Source organism: Nerophis ophidion, linkage group LG05 (assembly GCF_033978795.1).
Source record: "Nerophis ophidion isolate RoL-2023_Sa linkage group LG05, RoL_Noph_v1.0, whole genome shotgun sequence".
Classification (NCBI taxonomy): domain Eukaryota; kingdom Metazoa; phylum Chordata; class Actinopteri; order Syngnathiformes; family Syngnathidae; genus Nerophis; species Nerophis ophidion.
Genome location: NC_084615.1, coordinates 58567278 through 58592041, shown reverse-complemented (window position 1 = coordinate 58592041; position 24764 = coordinate 58567278). Strand labels below are relative to the sequence as shown.

General features: G+C 39.1%; 1 protein-coding gene across 3 annotated transcripts in view; it reads left to right on the top strand.

Moving 5' to 3' along the window:
- The window catches only part of zgc:66433 (uncharacterized protein LOC321250 homolog), a 126543-nt gene that overhangs the window by 21349 nt on the left and 80430 nt on the right, over window positions 1–24764 (top strand). The window contains exon 1 of one of the 3 annotated variants that reach the window (XM_061901635.1): window positions 24577–24762. The exons of the other annotated variants lie outside the window; for them this stretch is intronic. Within the exon in view, the coding sequence (XP_061757619.1) occupies window positions 24737–24762 (26 nt within the window). The 5' untranslated portion in view covers window positions 24577–24736. Of the gene's footprint in view, window positions 1–24576; window positions 24763–24764 lie in introns of those variants that run through there. 3 annotated transcript variants of the gene reach the window in all.

Genomic DNA, 24764 nt, shown 5'->3' with positions numbered 1-24764 from the left:
CTCAATAAAATGATTGTACATGCAGACCACATCTCTTCCTTAAAATGTCTCCGTAGATGTCGTCATTGCTTTATCTGATGTGACCACTTGTCACCTGTCACTCACAGAAATGCATTGCAAAATGGTACAGAATAAATTGTTACGTGTTTATTTTGTTTAAAATTTAGGTTGGACCTTGAATATGAATTTTGTGCGCTGCATAGATTTTCCATGCGCGGAGCACGCATAAGCAGTGTACAATTGCACAGGCGTGCACCTTAGAGGGAACGTTGGTCTCCACCTTACACTTTGACATGGAGGGAAACCAAATGATTTATGATCATAGTGAATAATGACAAGTTATCTTATTTCTTATTTAAACTTATATTCCTGCATATTTATAAACAATTTGTCTGCTCTTTTGTAGAAATATATATATATATATATATATATACATACATACCGGTAGGTTCACACCACATTATTTAGGGGGGGTTTAAGTGTATTTTAGGGGGGCTTCAGCCCTCTTTAACAGGCCTAACAATGCCCATGATTCTTATTAGCATGTATAACATTATCTTCTTCTGTCTACATTCCCACAAAGATAAACAAGCTGAATTGACCACAATCCCCCCACGGTGTATGAGAGGCACACAGCGTATGGCCAGCAGTCGCATTTATGAGAGTGCATTTAAAACTGTGACTTTACATTAGGTGTTGAATTAAAAGCAACCAAGTTATTTGATGAATCAGAATAATTTAGTGCATGGAAATGTACTCAGTGACGTTCGAGTCTTCGAGTTATCTAACGATAAATGGGACGGTAAAACTCACTATGGTTAGTGTTAGCATCCATCCATCCATCCGTCCATTTTCTACCGCATGTCCTGTTTGAGGTTGCAGGGGTGGTTGGAGCCTATATTAGCTGCCTTTGGGCGAAAGGTGGGGTACACCCTGGACAAGTCACCACCTCATCGCAGAGCCAACATATAGACAACATTCATACTCATATTCACCAAAAAAACGTGATTTGCACTTTTGATAAACGCCAACTCGCTTGCTTAAATGTTAACATGAAAACAAGAGTCATTAACGTATTTCCCCATTAAGAAGCGACTTACCCCAATCTTAACTGATACAAACACATTACTGTCTATAAGGGCTGTGAATCTTTGGATGTCCCACGATTCAATTCAATATCGATTCTTGGGGTCACGATTCGATTCAAAATCTTTTTTTTTTTTTTCAATTCAACACGATTCTCGATTCAAAAAACATTTTTTTCACGATTCAAAAGGATTCTCTATTTATTGAATACATAGGATTTAAGCAGGATCTACCCCAGTCTGCTGACATGCAAGCAGAGTAGTAGATTTTTGTAAAAAGCTTTTATAATTGTAAAGGACAATGTTTTATCAACTGATTGCAATAGTGTACATTTGTTTTAACCATTAAATAAACCCAAAATATGACTTATTTTATCTTTGTGAAAATATTGGACACAGTGTGTTGTCAAGCTTATGAGATGTGATGCAAGTGTAAGCCACTGTGACACTGTTTTTTGGTTGTTTTTTTTTAAATGTCAAATGATAATGTCAATTAGGGACTTTTAATCACTGCTATGTTGAAATTATAACTAATATTGATACTGTTGTTGATAATATTCATTTTTGTTTCACTACTTTTGGTTTGTTCTGTGTCGTGTTTGTGCCTCCTCTCAATTGCTCTGTTTATTGCAGTTCTGAGTGTTGCTGGGTCAGGTTTGGTTTTGGAATTGGATTTCATTGTTATGGTATTGCCGTGTATTGTTTTGTTGGATTGATTAATTAAAAAAAATTAAAAAAATAAAAAAATCAAGAAAAAAAATCATCTATTTTTTAAAAATGAGAATCGATTCTGAATCGCACAACGTGAGAATCGCGATTCGAATTCGAATCGATTTTTTTCCCACACCCCTCCTGTCTATGCAGCTAGAATATTCAATTGTGCACATTAAAGCCACAAGCTGTGCTCTCTTAGTACAGAGTGATTGTTCTAATACTCAGAAATACGAGACGGGGGTGTTTTTACGGTGGGCTCGAGGACCGCTAAACAGAGTTTAGTAGGACATCAAAACGCCCGCCAGAAATAATAAAAAATAATAGTAGATTTTATTTGTTACGCATTTTTAATTAAAATAGATTATAAATTACAGTGCTAACCAATATTTAAAACAATATAAAATTGGCCATTAAAACACATACAATACTAAAACTGAAACACTTCGTTAAATATAAGAAACACAACACATGCAAAATAGTAATAATATTAGTATGAGATAAATAGTAATTATAGTGGGTTATCTAACAATTTGTCTATTTATTTTAGTTATTTAAAATACGGATAATAATAATTTGGTCGGGGCTTCACGGTGGGAGAGGGGTTAGTGCGTCTGCCTCACAATACGAAGGTCCTGCAGTCCTGGGTTCAATCCCAGGCTCGGGATCTTTCTGTGTGGAGTTTGCATGTTCTCCCCGTGAATGCGTGGGTTCCCTCCGGGTACTCCAGCTTCCTCCCACTTCCAAAAACATGCACCTGGGAATAGGTTGATTGGCAACACTAAATTGGCCCTAGTGTGTGAATGTGGGTGTGAATGTTGTCTGTCTATCTGTGTTGGCCCTGTGATGAGGTGGCGACTTGTCCAGGGTGTACCCCGCCTTCCGCCCGATTGTATCTGAGATAGGCGCCAGCGCCCCCCACAACCCAAAAGGGAATAAGCGGTAGAAAATGGATGGATGGATAATTTGGTCAAAAATTCCAGTTTGTGTTTAAGTACTCTTTTGAGCACATAAAACAGTACCAGGATAATAATGATAACTGCAGAGTCATACCAAATACTATAAAAATGGGACCTAATATCTCCCTGATTGGCACTCAGCATCAAGTGTTGGAATTGGGGGTTAAATCACCAAAAATGATTCCCGGCCGTGGCCACTGCTGCTGATCACTGCTCCCCTCACCTACCAGGGGGTGAGGGTGATGGGTCAAATGCAGAGGATACTCTCACCACACCTAGTGTGTGTGTGTGTGTGTGACAATCATTGGAACTTTAACTTTTAAAATACATTTCCGTTTTGGTACATGATCCCTAATTTGTAGAAATGGCGAGTAAGAGTTGCACAGCAGTTGCAGGGGTGAGTAAATTAATGTTTTAACAGACACAAATACTGGTGAGTTACAAGTCGGTGAAAACCCTAAAAACAAAAGGTTTTGATAGACTTGTTCCTGACAACTCTTGTATGATGTAGTGCAGTTCCACAGAAGTGCAAACTGCACTCACAATAATAAACAGAGTCTGATTCTCGCCCTGAGTAAAGGTCAAACCGACCTCATGTCAACACTGTTTTCATTAACTCTTAAAACAGTCACCATGTACATTCCTAGCGTGTCGAAAACTATTTTGAATCGTGTGCAATTACTCATTTCGGAGTTGTCGCATGACAAGATGAGGGTTTATAAAATCCTCTGAGCTCAGTGAGCACCCGCACCATTCAAGATGGTCTAATGTTTTGAGAGCAAGACTCGCCTTGTTGGAACTGTGTGAGTGGCCATGTGGGTGTTCTCAGGGCTGCTTCAGGAAATACCGATATCCACTTTTTTTTTCCCTCCAGGGGAAACTGACCGACATTCCTCTTGGCTGTTTAAACAGAAAGCAACAGGATTGATAAATATGTACTGGCACCCTTTCACACGTGTACACATATTTGGGAGAAACAAGCCTGTCTGCTCTTGGATGCGCTGTGACACGTCCAGTCGGGAGAAAGTAAACACTCACACTGACACATTGGATAGCTTGGCTTTTAAAAGACTCCTGTGTTTTGGTGGAGCTTTGATCGAGTTGTTTTTGCTTGTGCAGCCCTTTGAAATACTTGTGATTTTGGGCTATATAAAAAAATATTGATTGATTGATTGATTGAAGCGATGGTTCCGCTGGTTTAGATCTTGGATTAGAGGCAGTTAATCTGAAGCACTGTGACGAGATTTTTTTTACTATTACACCTGGAGATGCAAGTTCTGTTCCTATGATAAAATAAAGACTAAATAATTACAAGAATTAAATGAAACCGTAAGAAAAAAAAAGCTACTCCTCACTTTTATCACTGTGGTTGTTTTGCACACTGGAAGGAGATTGCAAGGAAGGAATAGACAGGTTTAAAAGTTAAAAGGAGGAGGAAGTCTCAATAATGAGACCACTACGCTGCTTAATTGTCACTGTCCATTTCACCTTCTTAAGTCAAAATTTATTGCCACACACACTAGGTGTAGCAAAAATGATTCTCTGCATTTGACCCATCACCCTTGATCAGCCCCTGTAGATGTAATGAGTGTTTTAGTGTTTTGGACAGGGAATGCAGCCAATGTTGCTTGCCGTTTCTCCACTTTCTGAGTAAATCACTTTTCACTTTCACTTTTCTTTTGTTTGACACACTGCATTAAGAGGAGTATTGTAGGCCTCCCGTATGAGAGACATAATAGAAGGAGAAAAGTGTTATGATGTGGCAACTCTGCTGCCGCTTGTCTTCGTTTTGTTGCAGTGCTTGGTTTCTGGGTCACAGGACGGAGCCACCTGCGCACACACCTGATAATCATTTCTCCTGACTACTTAAAGGCCTACTGAAACCCACTACTACCCACCACGCAATCTGATAGTTTATATATCAATGATGAAATATTAACATTGAAACACATGCCAATACGGCCTTTTTAGTTTACTAATTTACAATTTTAAATTTCCCGGGAGTTTCGTTTTGAAAACGTTGTGTAATGATGACATGTACGCAAGACGTCACGGGTTTTAAGGAAATATGAGCGCTGCACACACACACAGCTAAAAGTCGTCTGCTTTAACCGCATTATTACACGGTATTGTGGAGATCTGTGTTGCTGAATCTTTTGCAATTTGTTCAATTAATATTGGAGAAGTCACAGTAGAAAGATGGAGTTGGGAAGCTTTAGCCTTTAGCCACACAAACACACGGTGATTCCTTGTTTAAAATTCCTGGAGGTGAAACTTTCGTATGGATCAGAGCGTGGTCAAGCAAACATGAATCACGACGGAATGTCAATCAGCAGTTTTCGGTGAGAAAATTGTGGTAAAAGTCGCTTCTTACCGGAGAAAAGCTGAGCTTGTGCCGTCCATAAAGCTGCCGTCGACTCCCCTGAGACATTGGCGTCAAGACACCCGTGGACGTACACCTCCGACTATCAGGTACTATTTAACTCACTAAAACACTAGCAACACAATAGAAAGATAAGGGATTTCCCAGAATTATCCTAGTAATCACGTTTTTTTTTTTTTTTTACTTACTTTTTTAAATCTTTTTTTTTTTTTATAGTCCGTCGCTATCAATATCCTCAAACACGAATCTTTCATCCTGGCTCAAATTAATGGGGAAATTGTCGTTTTCTCGGTCCGAACAGCACTTTTTGTTGGAGGCTCCCATTATAAACAATGTGAATATGTGAGGAGCCCCCACACGTGTAATGTCATCGTCTGCGACTTCCAGTAGAGGCAGGGCTTTTCTCTGAACACCGAAAGTTGCGAACTTTATCGTGGATGTTCTCTACTAAATCCTTTCAGCAAAAATATGGCAATATTGCGAAATGATCAAGTATGACACATATAATGGACCTGCTATCCCCGATTGAATAAGAAAATCTCATTTCAGTAGGCCTTTAAGCTGTCCAGTCCATTTACTCGGTCCCAGTAGATTCCAGTTGGTAACCCTTTCAGTCGTGCTCCTCTCTTCTGGTGTGGCCCCACTCACGATTTACGTTTTCTGTGGCTCTGCCGTGTAGTGTCAACTGTTAGCTAATCTCATCTTGTGTGTGCATCCTTAGCAGTGCTTCCCCAGAACATTTGTAAGTTAAGGTGGTGTCTCTCCAGGGCAGGGGTGTCAAACTCAAATACAGAGTGGGCCAAAATTTAAAACTGAACAAAGCCGCGGGCCAAGGTTGAACAAATTAACCTTTTAATAGAGACCCAAACAAGTTTTGCATTGAATATTACAAGCAAGGCTTATATAACTTTATAGTCACATGCAAAATCGAGTTTCAAATTATGATAATAATGATTAAAAAATATCAATGGCATATCAAATAATATTTAAATAAAAATTTGGGGGGGCGGGGTTTGGTGGTAGCGGGGGTGTATATTGTAGCGTCCCGGAAGAGTGAGTGCTGCAAGGGGTTGCGGGTATTTCTTCTGTTGAGTTTATGTTGTGCTACGGTGCGGATGTTCTCCCGAAATGTGTTTGTCATTCTTGTTTGGTGTGGGTTCACAGTGTGGCGCATATTTGTAAAAGTGTTAAAGTTGTTTATACGGTCACCCTCAGTGTGACCCTTATGGCTGTTGATCAAGTATGCCTTGCATTCACTTGTGTGTGTTAAAGCCGCATATATTATGTGACTGGGCCGGCACGTTGTTTGTATGGCGGAAAAGCGGACGTGACGACAGGCTGTAGAGGATGCTAAAGGCAGTGCCTTCAAGGCACGCCCCCAATATTGTTGTCCAGGTGGAAATCGGGAGAAATTCGGAAGAATGGTTGCACCGAGAGATTTTCGGGAGGGGCACTGAACTTTGGGAGTCTCCCGAGAAAATTGTGAGGGTTGGCAAGTATGAGTATCAGCGGTGAATGCAATGTTACAGAGGCATCGCCGCTGTATAATACCAGCAGGCCAGCTCTAATCTTAATTTGATATTACCTCAAGGGCCAAATGAAATTACACGGCGGGCCAAATTTGGCCCTCGGGCCAGAGTTTGATACCCATGCTCCAGGGTGAGGGGATGGGTGGGTGTAAGGAACAGTGTAACTTGGCCTGCCGCCATAGTTTTTGTTTGTGTTTTACGCTCCATTTGCTGAATGCCGATATACAATAATGTATCGATTTAATCGATACATTTTGAGATTTTTGTTGGTGACGATTTGAAAAATAATTGCTCTGGCATACGTTTTGCCTTCTCCTCATTTCCTCAGGAACATTCCCACGCCAAGCAAAATATGGCTAATACTAACGCTAACGAGAGCGAGACACTTGTTCCAAAGAAAATAATAGTGTTGTCAGTAATTTTGATTTGCGGCAAAATGACTGCATGCTGCAATGTTTGTTTAAAAAAGGCAGCATCACAACAAACTTATTCCTGCATCTGAAACAGAAGTGTCCAGTCCAGAGGGGGAAATACAACTTTTTAAAAGGCAAACAAGACCGCCACAACAAACAAAGTCTGACTAAAAAGCACCTTACTGTGTTGGAACCATTTACACCAGGTAGCATGTATGAAGATACAATGTATGATGAGAAAGAAGCACCAATATGTGTGGATGAAAAAGCTTACTGAAACTATAGTCTTCTCAATGTTTTACTTAATAATTTATTTGCATACATTTTTATTTACAGAATAATTTGATTCAAGACAAAAGTTTTCAGTTTGCACTTTATTCATCTCAATGTTGGAGATTTTTATATATTTGCATGCAATTTACAATGCTAAGTTTTTGTTAACAGAAGTATTTCATTTAAGACAGAAGTATTGCTTCTCAGAAGAAGCTCTTAATTCAGTTATTTGAAAATTATTCCATAAAAAGCACAATTCATATCTGATAAAAAAAGAACGACATTATACAAATTAGAATGTTGCCAAGAGTAAGATGCATTTCAGTATACTATTTTTTTCATCAAATAAAAGAAAAACATGTTTTGAATTATCTGTGTCATTTGTATTTATTGGTTTCTTTAAAAAGCATGGGAATAATTGTTAATTGAGGATTTTTTTTAATTAATTATGTGAGATTTTATTTCTAGACCATGACAGTTAGTTCTGGTCATGACAAAAAACCCTGTAACCTAAAACACAGGGCTGGGCGATGTAGCCTAAAAATAAAACTTCCCAATTTTTATTTCACATTTTTCATAGTTTTTCTTCTTTTATAAAGAGTTTTGCTTTTATTTGATCAACAACTTATTATTTTGAACTTATTAAACCCCTATTTGCCTCCTGAAAATAAAGTTCCAGCTGTTCTTTTGTTTTGGCCTGCAGTGTAAATGTAGTCTAAGAATGACAGGACACATATGGTGAGGTAATTCTAACTGGATTAGTTGAGATGACTTCCCGTTCTAATTATTATTAAAACGAGTATTACAGAAGACCATTTAGCAGAAGTGCATCACATTTCCCCCACTGACCAATAATGCTCAGGACTTTTTAGTAGCCCTAATGGCATGGGTCATAGACATTGTGGTGCAGAAAGTATTGCATTGATTTTACTAATGGACGGACTGTCAATATTTTGCACATCACCGTACTTCTGGTTTTATCACAGATCTCAAAACTAATGTCTTTGACACATTGGTCTTATTTAAAAATATTTTGAAATGCATTGTAGAGTGGACACAATATATAGTGGGATGCTAGTTGGCCTATCCATCCATCCATTTTCTACCGCTTATTCCCTTTTGGGGTCGCTGGCGCCTATCTCAGCTACAATCGGGCGGAAGGCAGGGTACACCCTGGACAAGTCGCCACCTCATCGCAGGGCCAACACAGATAGACAGACAACATTCACACTCATATTCACACACTAGGGCCAATTTAGTGTTGCCAATCAACCTATCCCCAGGTGCATGTCTTTGCCTAACATTTGTTAAAATGTGAAATGAAAATACCTGTAGAACATACTAGTAATATATGTAATCTGTTCCAGAGTCAAACTGAAGCTCATCAAATACAGTAACATAACTGTCAAGTCAAATTAGTGTAGAAAAACTAACAAACGCTCCCTTGAGGCTGACAAGTCTCACAATCAAGCTACAAAATAGTTTTTTTTTAAAAGCTGAGCATGTACATTGTCATGATGTATGTGACAGTTTTGCAGTTTTAGTGTTGTTTTCTTATGTTTAGTATTTATTCTTGTCTGGCGCACTTGTTTTTTTTTCCTCTTCTGTTTTGATTTTGTTTGGCAGTGACTTCACAAGTGTTTCCGGGTGCTTTTCCCTAAGTCTGCTCTTGATTAGTGATCAGGGGACTCACCTGCCTCTGATCTCTAATCGTAGAGTTTATCTGCCGATGTCGCCTTCGTTGCGATACTGCGTTGTCTATTGTGGCTATGTACATTAACTATTTGTTTTCTCTTTGATTTATTGTTCCTCATGTCAGAGGTATTTGTTGATGAACCCCAAGATGCAGAGACGGAGGCAGGCATAGAATGGGAAAACATGATTTAATTAAAACTAAACAAGAACAAACAAAAAGCACGCACGTGGGCGGAATAACAAACTAAGGGAGCTAGCACTGGAAGCTAGAAAACAAAAAGGAACTTTAGCATGGAAGCTAGTGGATAGCAAACAGAAAAACTGGAAATAACTAATGCTAACAGAAACAGCTTACCGCCACGACGACCAGAACAAAATGTAGCATGACAGGTAGTAGCTGTAACAAAACGACACGACAGGTAGCACGACAAGAGTGATATGTGGCAACGACAATACAAAACAATGATCCAGCACTGACTGGAGGAACAAAGCAGGTAAAATAGGAGCTGGCCGATTGACATCAGGTGTGACCAGATGCCAATCAGCCGCAGCTGAGTGAAAACAGTACACAGGGAGACAAACAGGAAGCTGAACCAAAATAAGAGTACTAGACAGGAACTAAGGACAGGAAATACTAAACACACAGAGGAGAAACTAAAACATAGACAAACTGTCAGGGGAAAGCCTGACACCTCAACTGTACTTAACTAAAAGCACTCGTTTCTTGCATATCGCCCACGTTACTGCATCTTTGGGTCATGACGCCAGCAACTACTGTATGCAAGCATGTGACAACATGTACACAGTAAAGTTTAATGCTATATGAACCGAGGTCTAATGAGATAAGCGGTTATTTTACATGACGGCCATAACTTTGAGACATATTTGAAGTTGTTTGACCCAATGGACGTTTTACTTAAGAGTTGCACTGTACTCTCCAAGATAAAGTAACTTTTTTTTTCTTTTGACCAAATATGGGATAATGCATTATTTCAGCGGATGTCAAAGTGTTACACTCTTACCTATACAACAGGCTTTAATTGGAGGGTGGCATGGATCTCTCATCTAACCGAAAGGTGTTCTGGACAATGTTTCAATGTTAATGATGGCACCATTAAACCCACTCAATACAGCACCAGTCTGTAGTGTGTTGTGGCATTGTGAACTCTATTATATGGCAGCCAAATACCATTTTGGTTTGGTCTACTTTTAAATTGGAGCTAAGTATGAATTTGGTTCGTATTGCATTGTATTTTTTTAGGAAGGTTTTCACACAGCGCCAGCGCCGGATGCAACTTTCAACACAAAACGGCCTGGTCTATAAAACTGTACGTTGAATTCCGACTAAATCCCCAAATTTCCACAAAAATAGTCAGACTCATAAAACCCGGGTTCGTGTACTCCTTCACGCTATTTAAAGTAGAAGTGTGCACAGGTTCCTAATTTTAATCTATAAATGCAAAGTGATTTATGAATGCTGCATTTCACAGAGACTGAGATTGGAGCGTGAACTTGTGGTGTGCTGCCTTAGTACATTTTAAAAGGTTATGCTTGTCAAATGATGTGAAATAATGTGTTAATCACAAATTATATTTATGTATTTACCACCTAAGCCTTTGGCTAAGGTCAGACTGATTAAAAAATTAAGTACTAACCGATTATACTGCATATAGAAGGGACACGGTAAGTCCCTTCATCAAGCTTTCTTAGGCTCACCAATTAAGTATAGACGTGGATAAAGTATTCTTTTCATCTAACCCTCACATGCGCACGGATATTTTATGAAGTTTACATGGTTAAAAATAAACTTCATGGCATATTACACTGTATGGTAATCGTTTGTCATGTACTACTTGTCCAGGGTGTACACCGCCTTCCGCCCGAATGCAGCTGAGATAGGCTCCAGCACCCCCCGCGACGCCGAAAGGGACAAGCAAAGAAGGGAGGGTTAATGTCACAAGACGGTGTAGAATCAGGGAATTCTTGACTTCTACGAATCGAATCGTCGACTATCCTAAGACACCCATATTCCCTTGTCCTACACACAGTTTCCCGCCTCTGTCGCAGTTCTGATATTACCTACAAATGTGAGACATCTGCAGGTCGATTGCATCACCCCCAGCGTTTACAGGTAGTGTTAGAGGGGCTAATGTATGATGACATCATCCATTCATCCATCCATTTTTCTACCGCTTATTCCCTTTGGGGTTGCGGGGGGCGCTGGTGCCTATCTCAGCTACAGTCGGGCTGAAGGCAGGGTACACCCTGGACAAGTCGGCACCTCATCACAGGGCCACCACTGATAGACAGACAACATTCACACTCACATTCACATCATAAAAACTAAAATTACTTAGGGCCTGATCTACAAACCCGTTTCCATATGAGTTGGGAAATTGTGTTAGATGTAAATATAAACAGAATACAAAGATTTGTAAATCATTTTCAACTCATATTCAGTTGAATATGCTACGAAGACAACGTATTTGATGTTCAAACTGATAAAAAAAATAAAAAATTATTTGGAACATCCCACAGGTGTGCAGGCTATTTGGGAACAGGTGGGTGCCATGATTGGGTATAAAAACAGTTTCCCAAAAAATGCTCAGTCTTTCACAAGAAAGAATGGAGCGAGGTACACCCCCTTGTCCACAACTGCGTGAGCAAATAGTCAAACAGTTTAAGAACAACGCTTTTCAAAGTGCAATTGCAAGAAATTTACGGATTTCAACATCTACAGTCCATAATATCATTAAAAGGTTAAGAGAATCTGGAGAAATCACTCCACGTAAGCAGCATGGCCGGAAACCAACATTGAATGACAGTGACCTTCGATCCCTCAGACGGCACTGTATCAAAAACCGACATCAAGGATATCATCACATGCCAGATATCACCACATGGGCTCAGGAACACTTCAGAAAACCACTGTCGCTACATCTGTAAGTGCAAGTTAAAGCTCTACTATGCAAAGCAAAAGCCATTTATCAACAACATCCAGAAACGCCGCCGGATTTTCTGGGCCTGAGATCATCTAAGATGGACTGATGCAAAGTGGAAAAATGTTCTGTGGTCTGACGAGTCCACATTTCAAAATGTTTTTTTTAAATATTCAACATTGTGTCATCCGGACCAAAGAGGAAGCAAACCATCCAGACTGTTATCGACGCAAAGTTCAAAAGCCAACATCTGTAATGGTATAGGGATGCATTAGTGCCCAAGGCATGGGTAACTTACACATCTGTAAAGGTATCATTAATGCTTAAAAGTACATACAGGTTTTGGAACAACATATGCTGCCATCTCAGTGCCGTCTTTTTCATGGACGCCCCTGCTTATTTCAGCAAGACAATGCCAAGCCACATTCAGCACGTGTTACAACAGCGTAGCTTTATAAAAAAAGTGTGCGGGTACTTTCTTGGCCCGCCTGCAGTCCATACCTGTCTCCCATCGAAAATGTGTGGCGCATTGTGAAGCGTAAAATACGACAGCGGAGACCCCGGACTGATGAATGACTGAAGCTCTACATAAAACAAGAATGGGAAAGAATTCCACTTTCAAAGCTTCAACAATTAGTTTCCTCAGTTCCCAAACGTTTATTGAGTGTTGTTAAAAGAAAAGGTGATCTAACACAGTGGTGAACATGCCCTTTTCCAACTACTTCGGCACGTGTTGCAGCCATGAAATTGTAAGTTGATTATTATTTGCAAGAAAAAAAAAAAGTTTGAGTTTGAACATCAGATATCTTGTCCTTGTAGTGCATTCAATTGAATATGGGTTGAAAATGATTTGCAAATCATTGTATTCTGTTTTTATTTACCTCTGACACAATTTCCCAACTCATATGGAAACGGGGTTTGTACTAAGATCCAAATACCACTCGCTAAACTGTGTGTGCAAACTATAACATTTTGTGTACTATTAATGGACATGTGTCATTTGATCTACTAAGACTGTGTGTACAATTGGTAACTGGTGCAGAACGTTTAATTTGAATGAAGTTTTTTGAGTGTACTACTTCTTCCACCACAGGGGAGACTCATTTAATGCTCATTCATGTTATCATGTTCCTACCTGTTGTGTTTTGCTATTTTTGGAAACATAAAGCAGACATGTGCCATTTTTTATGGGCATTTTAGAAACAGTCCGGCGGTACATCTAAAACTCTACCCAATTGTTTAACGCACTGAAGGTGTGCACATAGAAGATACTGGCATGGACCTCGAGTGTCCGCTGGAGTGTTTCTGACCAAGAAAATGCATATTGTAATATTTTTTTCCCACATAGACATATGTTAATAATATATCTTCTATATGAAAAAACGAACATAATTTTAAAAAAAAATACCAGCTGACACCAAAACACATCAATTGTTTTAAGAAGCCCCTTAAATCATCCAGCAGCTATATCATTATAAAATGGTTTTGTTGAATTGTATTTTTTAATTTTTGACCAGCCATAAATGTTGACAAGTATACGTAAGACAGAGCTACAGCATGATGGGCTCCTATCTCACAGACGTTTCTGCGCAACTGCCAGTTTGCACATACTGAATATAGACGCAAAACAGCAGCCGAAGAACAGTTTTAGTCTTAAATAAATAATACTGCATGTTTTTCAATAAAATATATTTGCATTTCCTCTTCCCAAGATTGTGGGCGTTCTAGGGACGTGCAACCTACTAATCTCGCAAACTACAAGCCTATTTCAAACCTCCCCTTTTTATTCAAGATACTCAAGAAAACAGTTGCCACACAGCTCCAGGAACACCTCACACATAACAACCTGTTTGAAAAATTTCAGTTAGGCTTTCGTTCAGCCCATAGCACTAAAACAGCTCTGCTCAGGGTAACAAGCAACCTGCTGATGACTGTTGACTCAGGGTCATCATCACTCCTTATCCTCCTGGACCTGTCAGCGGCTTTTGACAGCGTGGACCACACCATCATCCTTGAGCATCTTCATAACACTGTCAGACTGATGGATTACGCAATACAATGGCTTGAATCTTAGCTTTCTAATAAGACAGACCATGTCTCGCTTGGAGGATGTGAGTGTAAGCCGCTCCATGTCACATGTTCCCCAGAAGTCAGTCCTTGTCCACAGCCTCTTTACCATCATCATGCATCCCTTCGGTCATGTCATCAACAAATACGGACTGTCCTTCCATTGTTACCCTAAAGACACAACTTTACATTAAAACTGCCCCAAAGCCCTCTACAGCCCTGTCATCCCTCACTTCCGGCATTGAGGAAATCAAGGTATGGATGAACAGCAACTTCCTTGAGCTGAACAACAATAAAACTGAAACACTCCTCATTAGTAACCCTCATCAGGTTTACTCTTCACCCATATACCAACTTACCTTCAACAGACACGTCATTCCTCTCTCCCCCTCAGCAACAAACCTGGGAGTTCGACTCGACCCCCACCTGACCTTTATCGAGCACATAAAACATCTGTGCAAAACACAATTTTACCACCTACTAGAGATGCACGGATAGGCAATTATATCATCCGCAACCGCATCACCAAAGTCGTCATCCACCCGCCGTCCACTCGAACCAACATTTTATCAGAACCACAACCGCCCGCCACCCGCCCGTTGAAATATGTCAGAGGTCGGCCACCTTTACCACTCAAAGAGCTATTTGAACCCGTTTAGCAGAGTAAAGAAGACAATGGGAGCCGCTAACGTTCTCGCGAATATCCAATGGTGTTCATCCTGATGACAAGAATAAGGGCGTGCTGTGAAGCCATTGCCTTTGACACCTTCAACAACATGTACATACCGATTGTTAGTCCAGTAACATGTTGTATGCAGCTTCCGCAATCACACGTACAAGATTGAAAGGCATACTGGATGATACAGAGTACACTGATGGTTGTGATATAAACAATTTTAACACTCTTACTAATATGCGCCACGATGTGAAGCCACACCAAACAAGAATGACAAACACATTTCGGGAGAACATCCTCACAGTAACACAACATAAACGCAACACAACCAATACCCAGAAGCCTTTGCATCCGTGACTCTTCCTGAATATATTTTACACCCCCACAATCCCAACTGCCTATCACAGCGCGGCTCAAATACAAGATTCTGATTTTCACTCACAAATGTATCCATGGACATACTTACTTTCACGAACCCATCACCCTACAGTCCACAACCCGCACTCTCAGATCCACTCTTCCAAGTCCCCAGCACCAGGGTCTCCACCATTAGTGACCAAGCTTTCTGCTCAAACACACCACGCCTATGAAACACCCTCCCAATTCATCTGAGGGCTATTCAGAGCCCGGACTCTTTTAAAATAGGTCTGAAAACCTTTTTATTCAGAAAGGCATATGATTGCGAATCACTAATATGATCTTTAACCTTGTCTTTATGTTTTTATTGAGTATGTTTTGTTTCCTCATTAATATTTTTAACCTTGTAGCTCTCAGATTTTTTTGGATGAAAAGTGCATCACAAATTAAATGATGAATTATGAATATTACTGTTATTATTATTGTTATTGTTATTATTCATGAAAACAGACACGCTAAATGGATCATGCCCCAACTTTGTATGCGCTATCAAGTTTGCACATGTTTTATTATATGCAAACATTTAGAATATGCCCTTGGTGTGTAACCAGGTTGCTCTTTTACTATCTTTGTGTGTTTTCCAAGCTACTGGTATGATTTATTGATTTAGTATTTCAGCCCGGCACTAACATGCCTTCTCATTGTTCGAATGTAATTTCTACAGGAATTTCAATATTGTGCTGGTATGTAGTACTGTACTGTTGTTATTGAGACACACATACACACACACAAACTTCAATAAATGCCACAGACAAGACTAAGTCAGAACATGTTAAGACTGACAAATCCATTCCAGCTCATGTCTGTGACGTCATTTACACTAAATAGTAGTTCCCTGTGTTACTCTACATTGTGCCATTGCATTAATTCCGCAGTGGCGGAAATCAATTTTTGGCAGGGAATCAGTTTTTATGGTATGAGTATGAGTTTATTTCGAACATGCAAGCATACAACATGATACATCACCATTTCCAGTTTCTCTTTTCAACGTGTTCGAAAAGGAGGAGGAAGAAGCAGAGCTTATTTAATCCTACCCCTTTTCTTTTACATAACAGTTGCTAAAACTTTTGTTCACTTCCTGTTCTCAATGTCTTCAGAATATACTCCATAAGTAATTATCCAATCCAATCCAATCCACTTTATTTATATAGCACATTTAAACAACAATAACGTTTCCAAAGTGCTGCACAGCCATGTTAAAAACAATTGTAAAAAATAAAAAATAAATAAATAAAATACAATTTTAAAAAAGTATATATATATATATATATATATATATATATATATATATATCCATCCATTTTCTACCGCTTATTCCCTTTCGGGGTCGCGGGGGGCGTTGGCGTCTATCTCAGCTACAATCGGGCGGAAGGCGGGGTACACCCTGGACAAGTCGCCACCTCATCGCAGGGCCAACACAGATAGACAGACAACATTCACACTCACATTCACACACTAGGGACCATTTAGTGTTGCCAATCAACCTATCCCCAGGTGCATGTCTTTGGAAGTGGGAGGAAGCCGGAGTACCCGGAGGGAACCCACGCATTCACGGGGAGAACATGCAAACTCCACACAGAAAGATCCCGAGCCTGGATTTGAACCCAGGACTGCAGGACCTTCGTATTGTGAGGCAGACGCATTAACCCCTCTGCCACTGTGAAGCCCTTTTATATATATATATATATATATATATATATATATATATATATATATATTATGCTCCACCAATGACTGAATAAAAATAAATAAATATAAAAACAATATAAAAACAAATATGATTAAAAACTATTTTAAAGGGTAAAATCAATTAAAACAGTAAAATAGAAATCAAAATGTATAAAAAACACAGAGGACAACAGAGAACAGAGGACCACACAACTTACGTAGTGTTAAAAGCCAAAGAATAAAAGTGGGTCTTAAGACGAGACTTAAAACACTCCACTGTGGAAGCAGTTTGAACATGGAGGGGCAGAGTGTTCCAAAGCTTAGGGCCGACCACAGAGAAGGCCCTGTCTACCCTGGTCTTAAGTCTGGTCTTGGGCACCACGAGCTGGAACTGGCTCTCGGACCTCAGAATTAAATAGAAATAAATAAATAAATAATTGTTGAAGTTTTATTCCATACGATGAGATAAGTAAGATTATTTTGAGAATGAAAGAATGAATGGGTGAATAAATTCAAAATGTTTATCATGATTCTTCTTTTTTGTACTTTGTAAACACTTTAAGTTTGAAGAGTTTCTTGAAGTGGATCATATTAGTAGATTGTTTGATTGCTTTGCTTAATCCATTCCATAGTTTAATTCCACATACAGATGTATTCAAGGTCTTAAGTGTTGTACGTGCGTACAAATGTTTTAAGTTACATTTTTCTCTAAGATTATATTTTTCCTCTTGTTGAGAAGAATTGTTGTATATTCTTGGGAAGCAGGTTGTAGTTTGCTTTGTGTATAATTTTAGCTGTATGCAAATCCACTATGTTGTGGAATTTCAGTATCTTTGATTCAATAAATAAAGGGTTTGTATGTTCTCTATATCCAACATTATGTATTATTCTAACTGATCTTTTTGTAATATTGTTAGTGAATGAAGTGTACTTTTGTAATTATTTCCCCATATTTCTACACAGTAACTCAAATATGGTAACACTAGTGAGCAGTAGAGAATATGAAGTGATTTTTAGTTTATGACATACAACTTGCTTTATTCATTATTGACGTGTTTCTTGCAACTTTATGTTGTATATTTTTTACATGAGATTTCTAGTTCAATTTTTCATCAATCATTATACCTACAAATTTGGTTTCATTTACTCTTTCAATTTCTATTCCATCTATTTGTATTTGTGTTTGACTTTCTCTTCTACTGGTACCAAATAGCATTATTTTAGTTTTACTGAGATTCAATGATTCAATGTTTTTGGCACAACGCTTGAAGCAGCGAATAATAGATTTATTTTACAGTTGTGTACATGTCACGATCAATGACTCGCCTGGCATCATAGCAGTAAAAATTAAATGTGTCTTCTTCACTTTCTCCCAGGTGTACACATTACAACATGGAACATGTTAAAAATCCACACATTGTCTTTGGCGGTGACTTCTTCATCTCGCAAGGAAAAGCATCTGAAAGTTCCTTTTCATAACTTATCCCCACTCTTCTTTCAATTTACACCATTAAATAGCTGTGATTGGATATATTCCAAACTTGAAGAATGATTGGATTTCATTTTCGTTAACTAACATGTCTGTTAATTGTGTTATCATCTTAGTCAACGGGCCTTAGTTTTGATTACTTCTCGTCTTATACAGTGGGGGAAAAAAGTATTTAGTCAGCCACCGATTGTGCAAGTTGTCCCACTTAAAATGATGATAGAGGTCTGTAATTTTCATCATAGGTACACTTCAACTGTGAGAGGCGGAATGTGAAAAAAAAAACTGGAATTCACATCGTAGGTACTTTAAAGACTTTATTTGTAAATTATGGTGGAAAATAAGTATTTGGTCAACCATTCAAAGCTCTCACTGATGGAAGGAGGTTTTGGCTCAAAATCTCATGATACATAGCCCCATTCATTCTTTCCTTAACACGGATCAATCGTCCTGTCCCCTTAGCAGAAAAACAGCCCCAAAGCATGATGTTTCCACCCCCATGCTTCACAGTAGGTATGGTGTTCTTGGGATGCAACTCAGTATTCTTCTTCCTCCAAACACGACGAGTTGAGTTTATACCAAAAAGTTCTATTTTGGTTTCATCCGACCACATGACATTCTCCCAATCCTCTGCTGTATCATCCATGTATCCATCCATTCCATCCATTTTCTACCGCTTATTCCCTTTTGGGGTCGCGGGGGGCGCTGGCGCCTATCTCAGCTACAATCGGGCGGAAGGCAGGGTACACCCTGGACAAGTCGCCACCTCATCGCAGGGCCAACACAGATAGACGGACAAAATTCACACTCACATATAAACTCAACTTGTCGTGTTTGGAGGAAGAAGAATACTGAGTTGCATCCCAAGAACACCACACCTACTGTGAAGCATGGGGGTGGAAACATCATGCTTTGGGGCTGTTTTTCTGCTAAAGGGACAGGACGATTGATCCGTGTTAAGGAAAGAATGAATGAGGCCATGCATCGTGAGATTTTGAGCCAAAACCTCCTTCCATCAGTGAGAGCTTTGAATAGTTGACCAAATACTTATTTTCCACCATAATTTACAAATAAAGTCTTTAAGGTTCCTACAATGTGTATTCCTGGATTTTTTTTCCACATTCTGTCTCTCACAGTTGAAGTGTACCTATGATGAAAATTACAGACCTTTGTCATTATTTTAAGTGGGAGAACTTGCACAATCGGTGGATGACTAAATACTTTTTTGCCCCACTGTATGTACCTGCTCTGGTGTAACGTAAAATAAAAAAAAAATAAAATCAGTTATCAGCCCAAGGCTGGCATAGCCAGGCCCACCCATGACACCGGGACTGCATTGAGCAGTGTATTGTCGTCATTACTGTGAGCACAAATGGGTTGACATGACTTTATTACAAAATGTTTTTTCCTTCTGAAAGCTCACTAATACTCCATCGATGTGGAGATGAGAATGTGGAAGTCTGCCTTCTTTGAAACCAAAGTCAACCTATAATCATTTCATAAACTTGCCAATACTTAGCTCAAACTGTCTGCCTTTCTGCTTTCTTGCTCGTGCATCTGAAAGGATCTATCCAGCATAGCAACAGGCCAGCTCAGGATCAAACCATGTCACCTTGCAGTCATTCACACACACACACACACACACACACACACACACACACACACACACACACACACGCACACAACGTGCGAGCGTAAATAAGCCCGTGGAGCTGTACTTGCTGTCGGTATTTACTGTAAGCTCCCTTCTTAGAGTGGTCAGCTCCAACGGGCCTTTTTGCAGCCGCTAGAGCCACCCTGACTAGGCAGATGAAGTAAGGAACACAAACGTCTGCTGTCAGTGTTCAACTTGACAAAAAATACCTACACCAGGGCTATTCAACTACATAATGAAGAAGGCCGCAGTTTCAAGGGCTCATGCAGGGGCCGAACATCGAAATGTGGATGTTTCGTCAGAAAGTGCCTCCGCAGGTTGTAACATTTAATTGAGACTGTGTTTACTTGATTGCAAAGTAAACACATCGGCTTTCAAAGCATGAGGAAAAAGAAGCACCAGTTTTTGTTGAGGATTGATGTTCCTGCTTTTGAATTTGTTTCCTTCCTTATTTTTACTTATTTACACTTCTTCCTTCATTCAGGTTTGTAACACTGAAAATATAAACATAAAAAAAACATTACAAAAGTATAATGGCCATAGTGTATTTTACATAAATAATGTCCACTGTGTATTTTACATAAATAAAATAGCGACTCCATAAGTGACAAGCTGTAGAAATTGGATGGATGGAAAATAGAAGGTTTAGGGTTATTATATTCACACAATAAACTATACATGTTTACACTTATAGAAAATACACAACATTCACACATCAACTATTTTATGTGGCTTATCACTATTAGCATTGCCACCCTCTACTAGTCAAATTTAGCACTATATGTATTAAACTAGCTTTACTCTCACACAAATAACAACACAGCCTTGAATACAAAAGACATAATGGACTCAGAAATTTCAATACAAAACAAACAAAATATATTTATGCCAAAATTATATCTACTTACAAATATTTGACCAAGTTTAGTGATGAAGCTTACACGCTGGCATTTCTAGCAGTGTTGCTGCTTGCCTGGATCAATGTGTCCGTCGCTTAAAAGGTCCGACAGAAAACAAGGATGTGATTACTTGTCGGGGGTAAAACATTCATACTTTGTTGACCAGTCGTAGTTAAAAGTCCTATTTTAGCAATTTATTTAGATTTTTTCCAGGGTTGAATGAGTAGTCTTCTTCTACTCACCCCACTGCTGCTTAACTGTAACACATATATACTGTTGCCCCCTGCGGCGTTGCAGTAGTACTGCATACATAATCAACCCTAGTTTCATCAAGCCTTTTTGGGTGATGTTCTGCGAACCAAATGAAAAGCTTTGGCGGGCCGGATGTAGCCCGCGGGAAGCCAGTTAAATAAGTCTGACCTACACTTAATTCCACTTGTGTGTTCATTTCTGTTAGTGGTGAAGCACACATTTTTTATACATGAATAATGGAAGAGTCATCACAGGCATTTATCAGTTATTGATTCATGCACACAATGGAAAGTCACTATGAAAGTCGATTATGACAGTTTGTCTGGGAAATGTTCAATTCTATTCAATTGACCAACCTGCACAATCTATTGCACAGGTGTCGAACTCAACTACATAATTTCATATGACCCTCGAAAGCCTGGAAATATTAAGTGTCTATAATAAAAGAATAATAAGTGCAGTGCTTTTCTTACTAAATGTACTGGTTCTTTCCATTTTGACAGAAAAAAATATATATAATGCATGCAATTACTTATATTTTTTACTTAATTATGATCGAATGATGCAATAATAGCATATTAACATTTCAAACATGTTTTTGTTGAAAAAAAATTACTCATGATTTCAAAGGAAGTTTTCCATTAAATTGTACATTGTCAAAATGACAATAGATTTTACACTAAAGATGTTACCCCTAAAAAAAAGGTACCGATTTTTCCATTAATGGTAATACACCGTAAAAACTACAACTGCAGAATATACCAGTTAAAAACAGTAGTGAATTTAGAGTTTCCCCTGGAGGGGTGGGGGGGATTGGTGGTCACCCACATCTGCGGTACTCTCCAAGGTTTCTCATAGTCATTCACATTGACATCCCACTGGGTTGTGAGTTTTTCCTTGCCCTTATATGGGTTCTGAACCGAGGATGTCGTTGTGGCTTGTGCAGCCCTTTGAGACACTTGTGATTTAGGGCTATATAAATAAACATTGATTGATTGATTGATTGCAAGTTTATATGCAGCAAAAAACATTGTACATTTTATGATAAAATTCTGGTAACTGAGTTGCCCATTTCTTACTGTAAAATCAATTTTGGTACAGTGTAGGTTAAAAAAAAAAAAAAAAAAAGCTGCATCTGCAATTGTATAGTTATAACATGAGCTATATCCTCATACATGTATATACACATATTATTCACTGTTACAAATGGCCCTCTGAGGGCAGCCATAACTGCAATGTGGACCTCAGTGAAAATTAGTTTGACACCCTGATTTCGAGTGTCTGAAAATGTAATTAAATACTCTTAAGAACTCCTTCTAATATTTTGTTTACTTTACTAGCTACATTTCACAGGGCGATATGGCCTAAACTATACATTACAATACATTAACATAAAAATGATAATAGAACCATTTCAAAACAGGATACTTAGGCTCTTAATTTGGCGGATGACACGTGGTAATAAATTGCATAATTTTCAGTTGTATTATCTTGTCATAAGTATTATTCATCTAATTTACCGTTAATTGCTGATTACTTTCTGTTTTTAACAGGGCCGTTAAAATGCAGTGGCGGGCCGTGTGTTTCCCACCTAGCCCTTCAGTGATGTTCGACTTCAATGATTACCTCTCAAAATACCATAATTTATGTCACCATTTATGGAAAATTACTTTACAGAAACACATTTACGCACCACTGGAGATTGAAACACCTCAACAGTGTACAAAACGGGTTATTTTCTGCCGCATTTAAAAATCTACAAACCCGCATCAGCAATTAAAACATATCTTGTGTTACTGTCAAAATTAAAATTGCAAAAAAACAAACATGAAAAAAATAAATAAATAAAATATTTGAACTCACAATTTGTAGAACCCATTCGACGCCGTATAAGCCAGTTCTACCGCTCGAGTGATTCGAGCGGAAGTGACGAGCATTTCCCCATTTCATCGCCGGGACAGCTGAGCTAGCTTACAGGGTTGGCCGACATCGTCTCACAAGATGTAGTGTATCTTTAAATATCCTTCTTGAAAATGGCCTTGCAAATATATATCTGCCTCCCTAATCGACGTTTTGTTCTCCTTCTCTGTGGGTAAAAAAATGGGTATCTGTGATTTCTCTGCTAGCCCGGTACGGCTACAGCGTAACACTTCTTGCTTTTAACAAATTACAACTTGCGATTGGATACTCCTGCGATGAGGTGGTGACTTGTCCAGGGTGTACCCCGCCTTCTGCCCGATTGTAGCTGAGATAAACGCCAGCGCCCCCCGCACCCCAAAGGGAATAAGCGGTAGAAAATGGATGAATGGATGGATGGATGGATTGGATACTCACTTTGGAGTATCCAATAACAGTCTCGTTAACATAAAGCCAGCTAGAAGGACTTACTGACAACAACTCCTGATCTAATTGGCTATGGAAATCATCTATCAACTGTATATGCCCGTTCACTTATAGTGCACAGACATTGTTGATTCTGAAGGCCTCAGGCAGATTTGGTACAGCATGGCAACATAAGCTAGCTGAATTCTGATTGGATACAAACTCTAACCTAAAACAACAGCACTGGAAGGAGCATAATATGACATGAAGAGAATATGAATATGTTTAGATATTTAGGGAAAGTCAATTAGAAATTACTTTTATCTTTAATTATGATGATGATTTCTGGTTATGTTAGGCCAACAGTGAAGGCCTTGCTGGCCCTGGCGCCACACCACTGTTAAAATGTAAGAAACGCTTATTTTGTTGTTTGGCTATTTCACATTAGTTTTGGGTGATACAACACATTTGGGTATTGATCTAATACCAAGTAGTTATAGGGGCAGTATTGGTCATACCAATATTGTATACAAAAAACATTAAGCTTTGCTTCATCCTACTCCTTTTCGGACATGATGTAAAGTGAAATGATATGAAACTGTGTGATGTATTATACTGTTAGTGTGTTCATGTTCGAGATAAACTAAAGAAATAAAGAAAGAAAAACTACACAAAAACACTTAAAAAGTCCAAAACAAGGGGCAAGTTACAAAATTTAAAGAGAGCTTTTTTTCCACACAGGCTTTTTATCCAGGATATAAAAAGTTTGACGGAGTAAAGCGAAGGAAGTTTTGCAGGCAGTCTCGCCCCCCCTCCCTCCCGCGGCCCTCCTCCCTCTGCTGCTTTACCATCCATGGTGACCAGGAGGAGAGGATCGAGGCATGCAGCGGTTTGCCACTTTGTCATGTAGTCCATTGTTTCCCCTTTATCCCAACTCTGTACTGTCGCCCTCAGAGGATCGCTACCAAAGGAAAAAAAGTGTTTGTGCAAAATCCTGAGTCATTTGCAAAGAATTTGTACATGTGAATACGAGAGCGGTTAAACATTGCCTTGGTCTTCTGCTTCCTTTTTGCCAACATTTGGTTTAAGGGAATTCTGTGTGTAATTTGACTACAGCGGAGCCTCGTGAGTGGGAGGACCTTGCTTGGGACGAGAGGCATCTTCTCACACAGACTTCCATGTAGGAGGTCATCGTTTCTCTGCACTTTCTCAGTTTGAGGGATCTTGATAGTTTCACGTTGGACAAACCGGATTCTTTTTTTTCTTTTTTTACTAAGAGGATTTGACTCATTAGTACAACAGGCAGGGATGTACGGATGCTTCAGGAGCAAAAAGT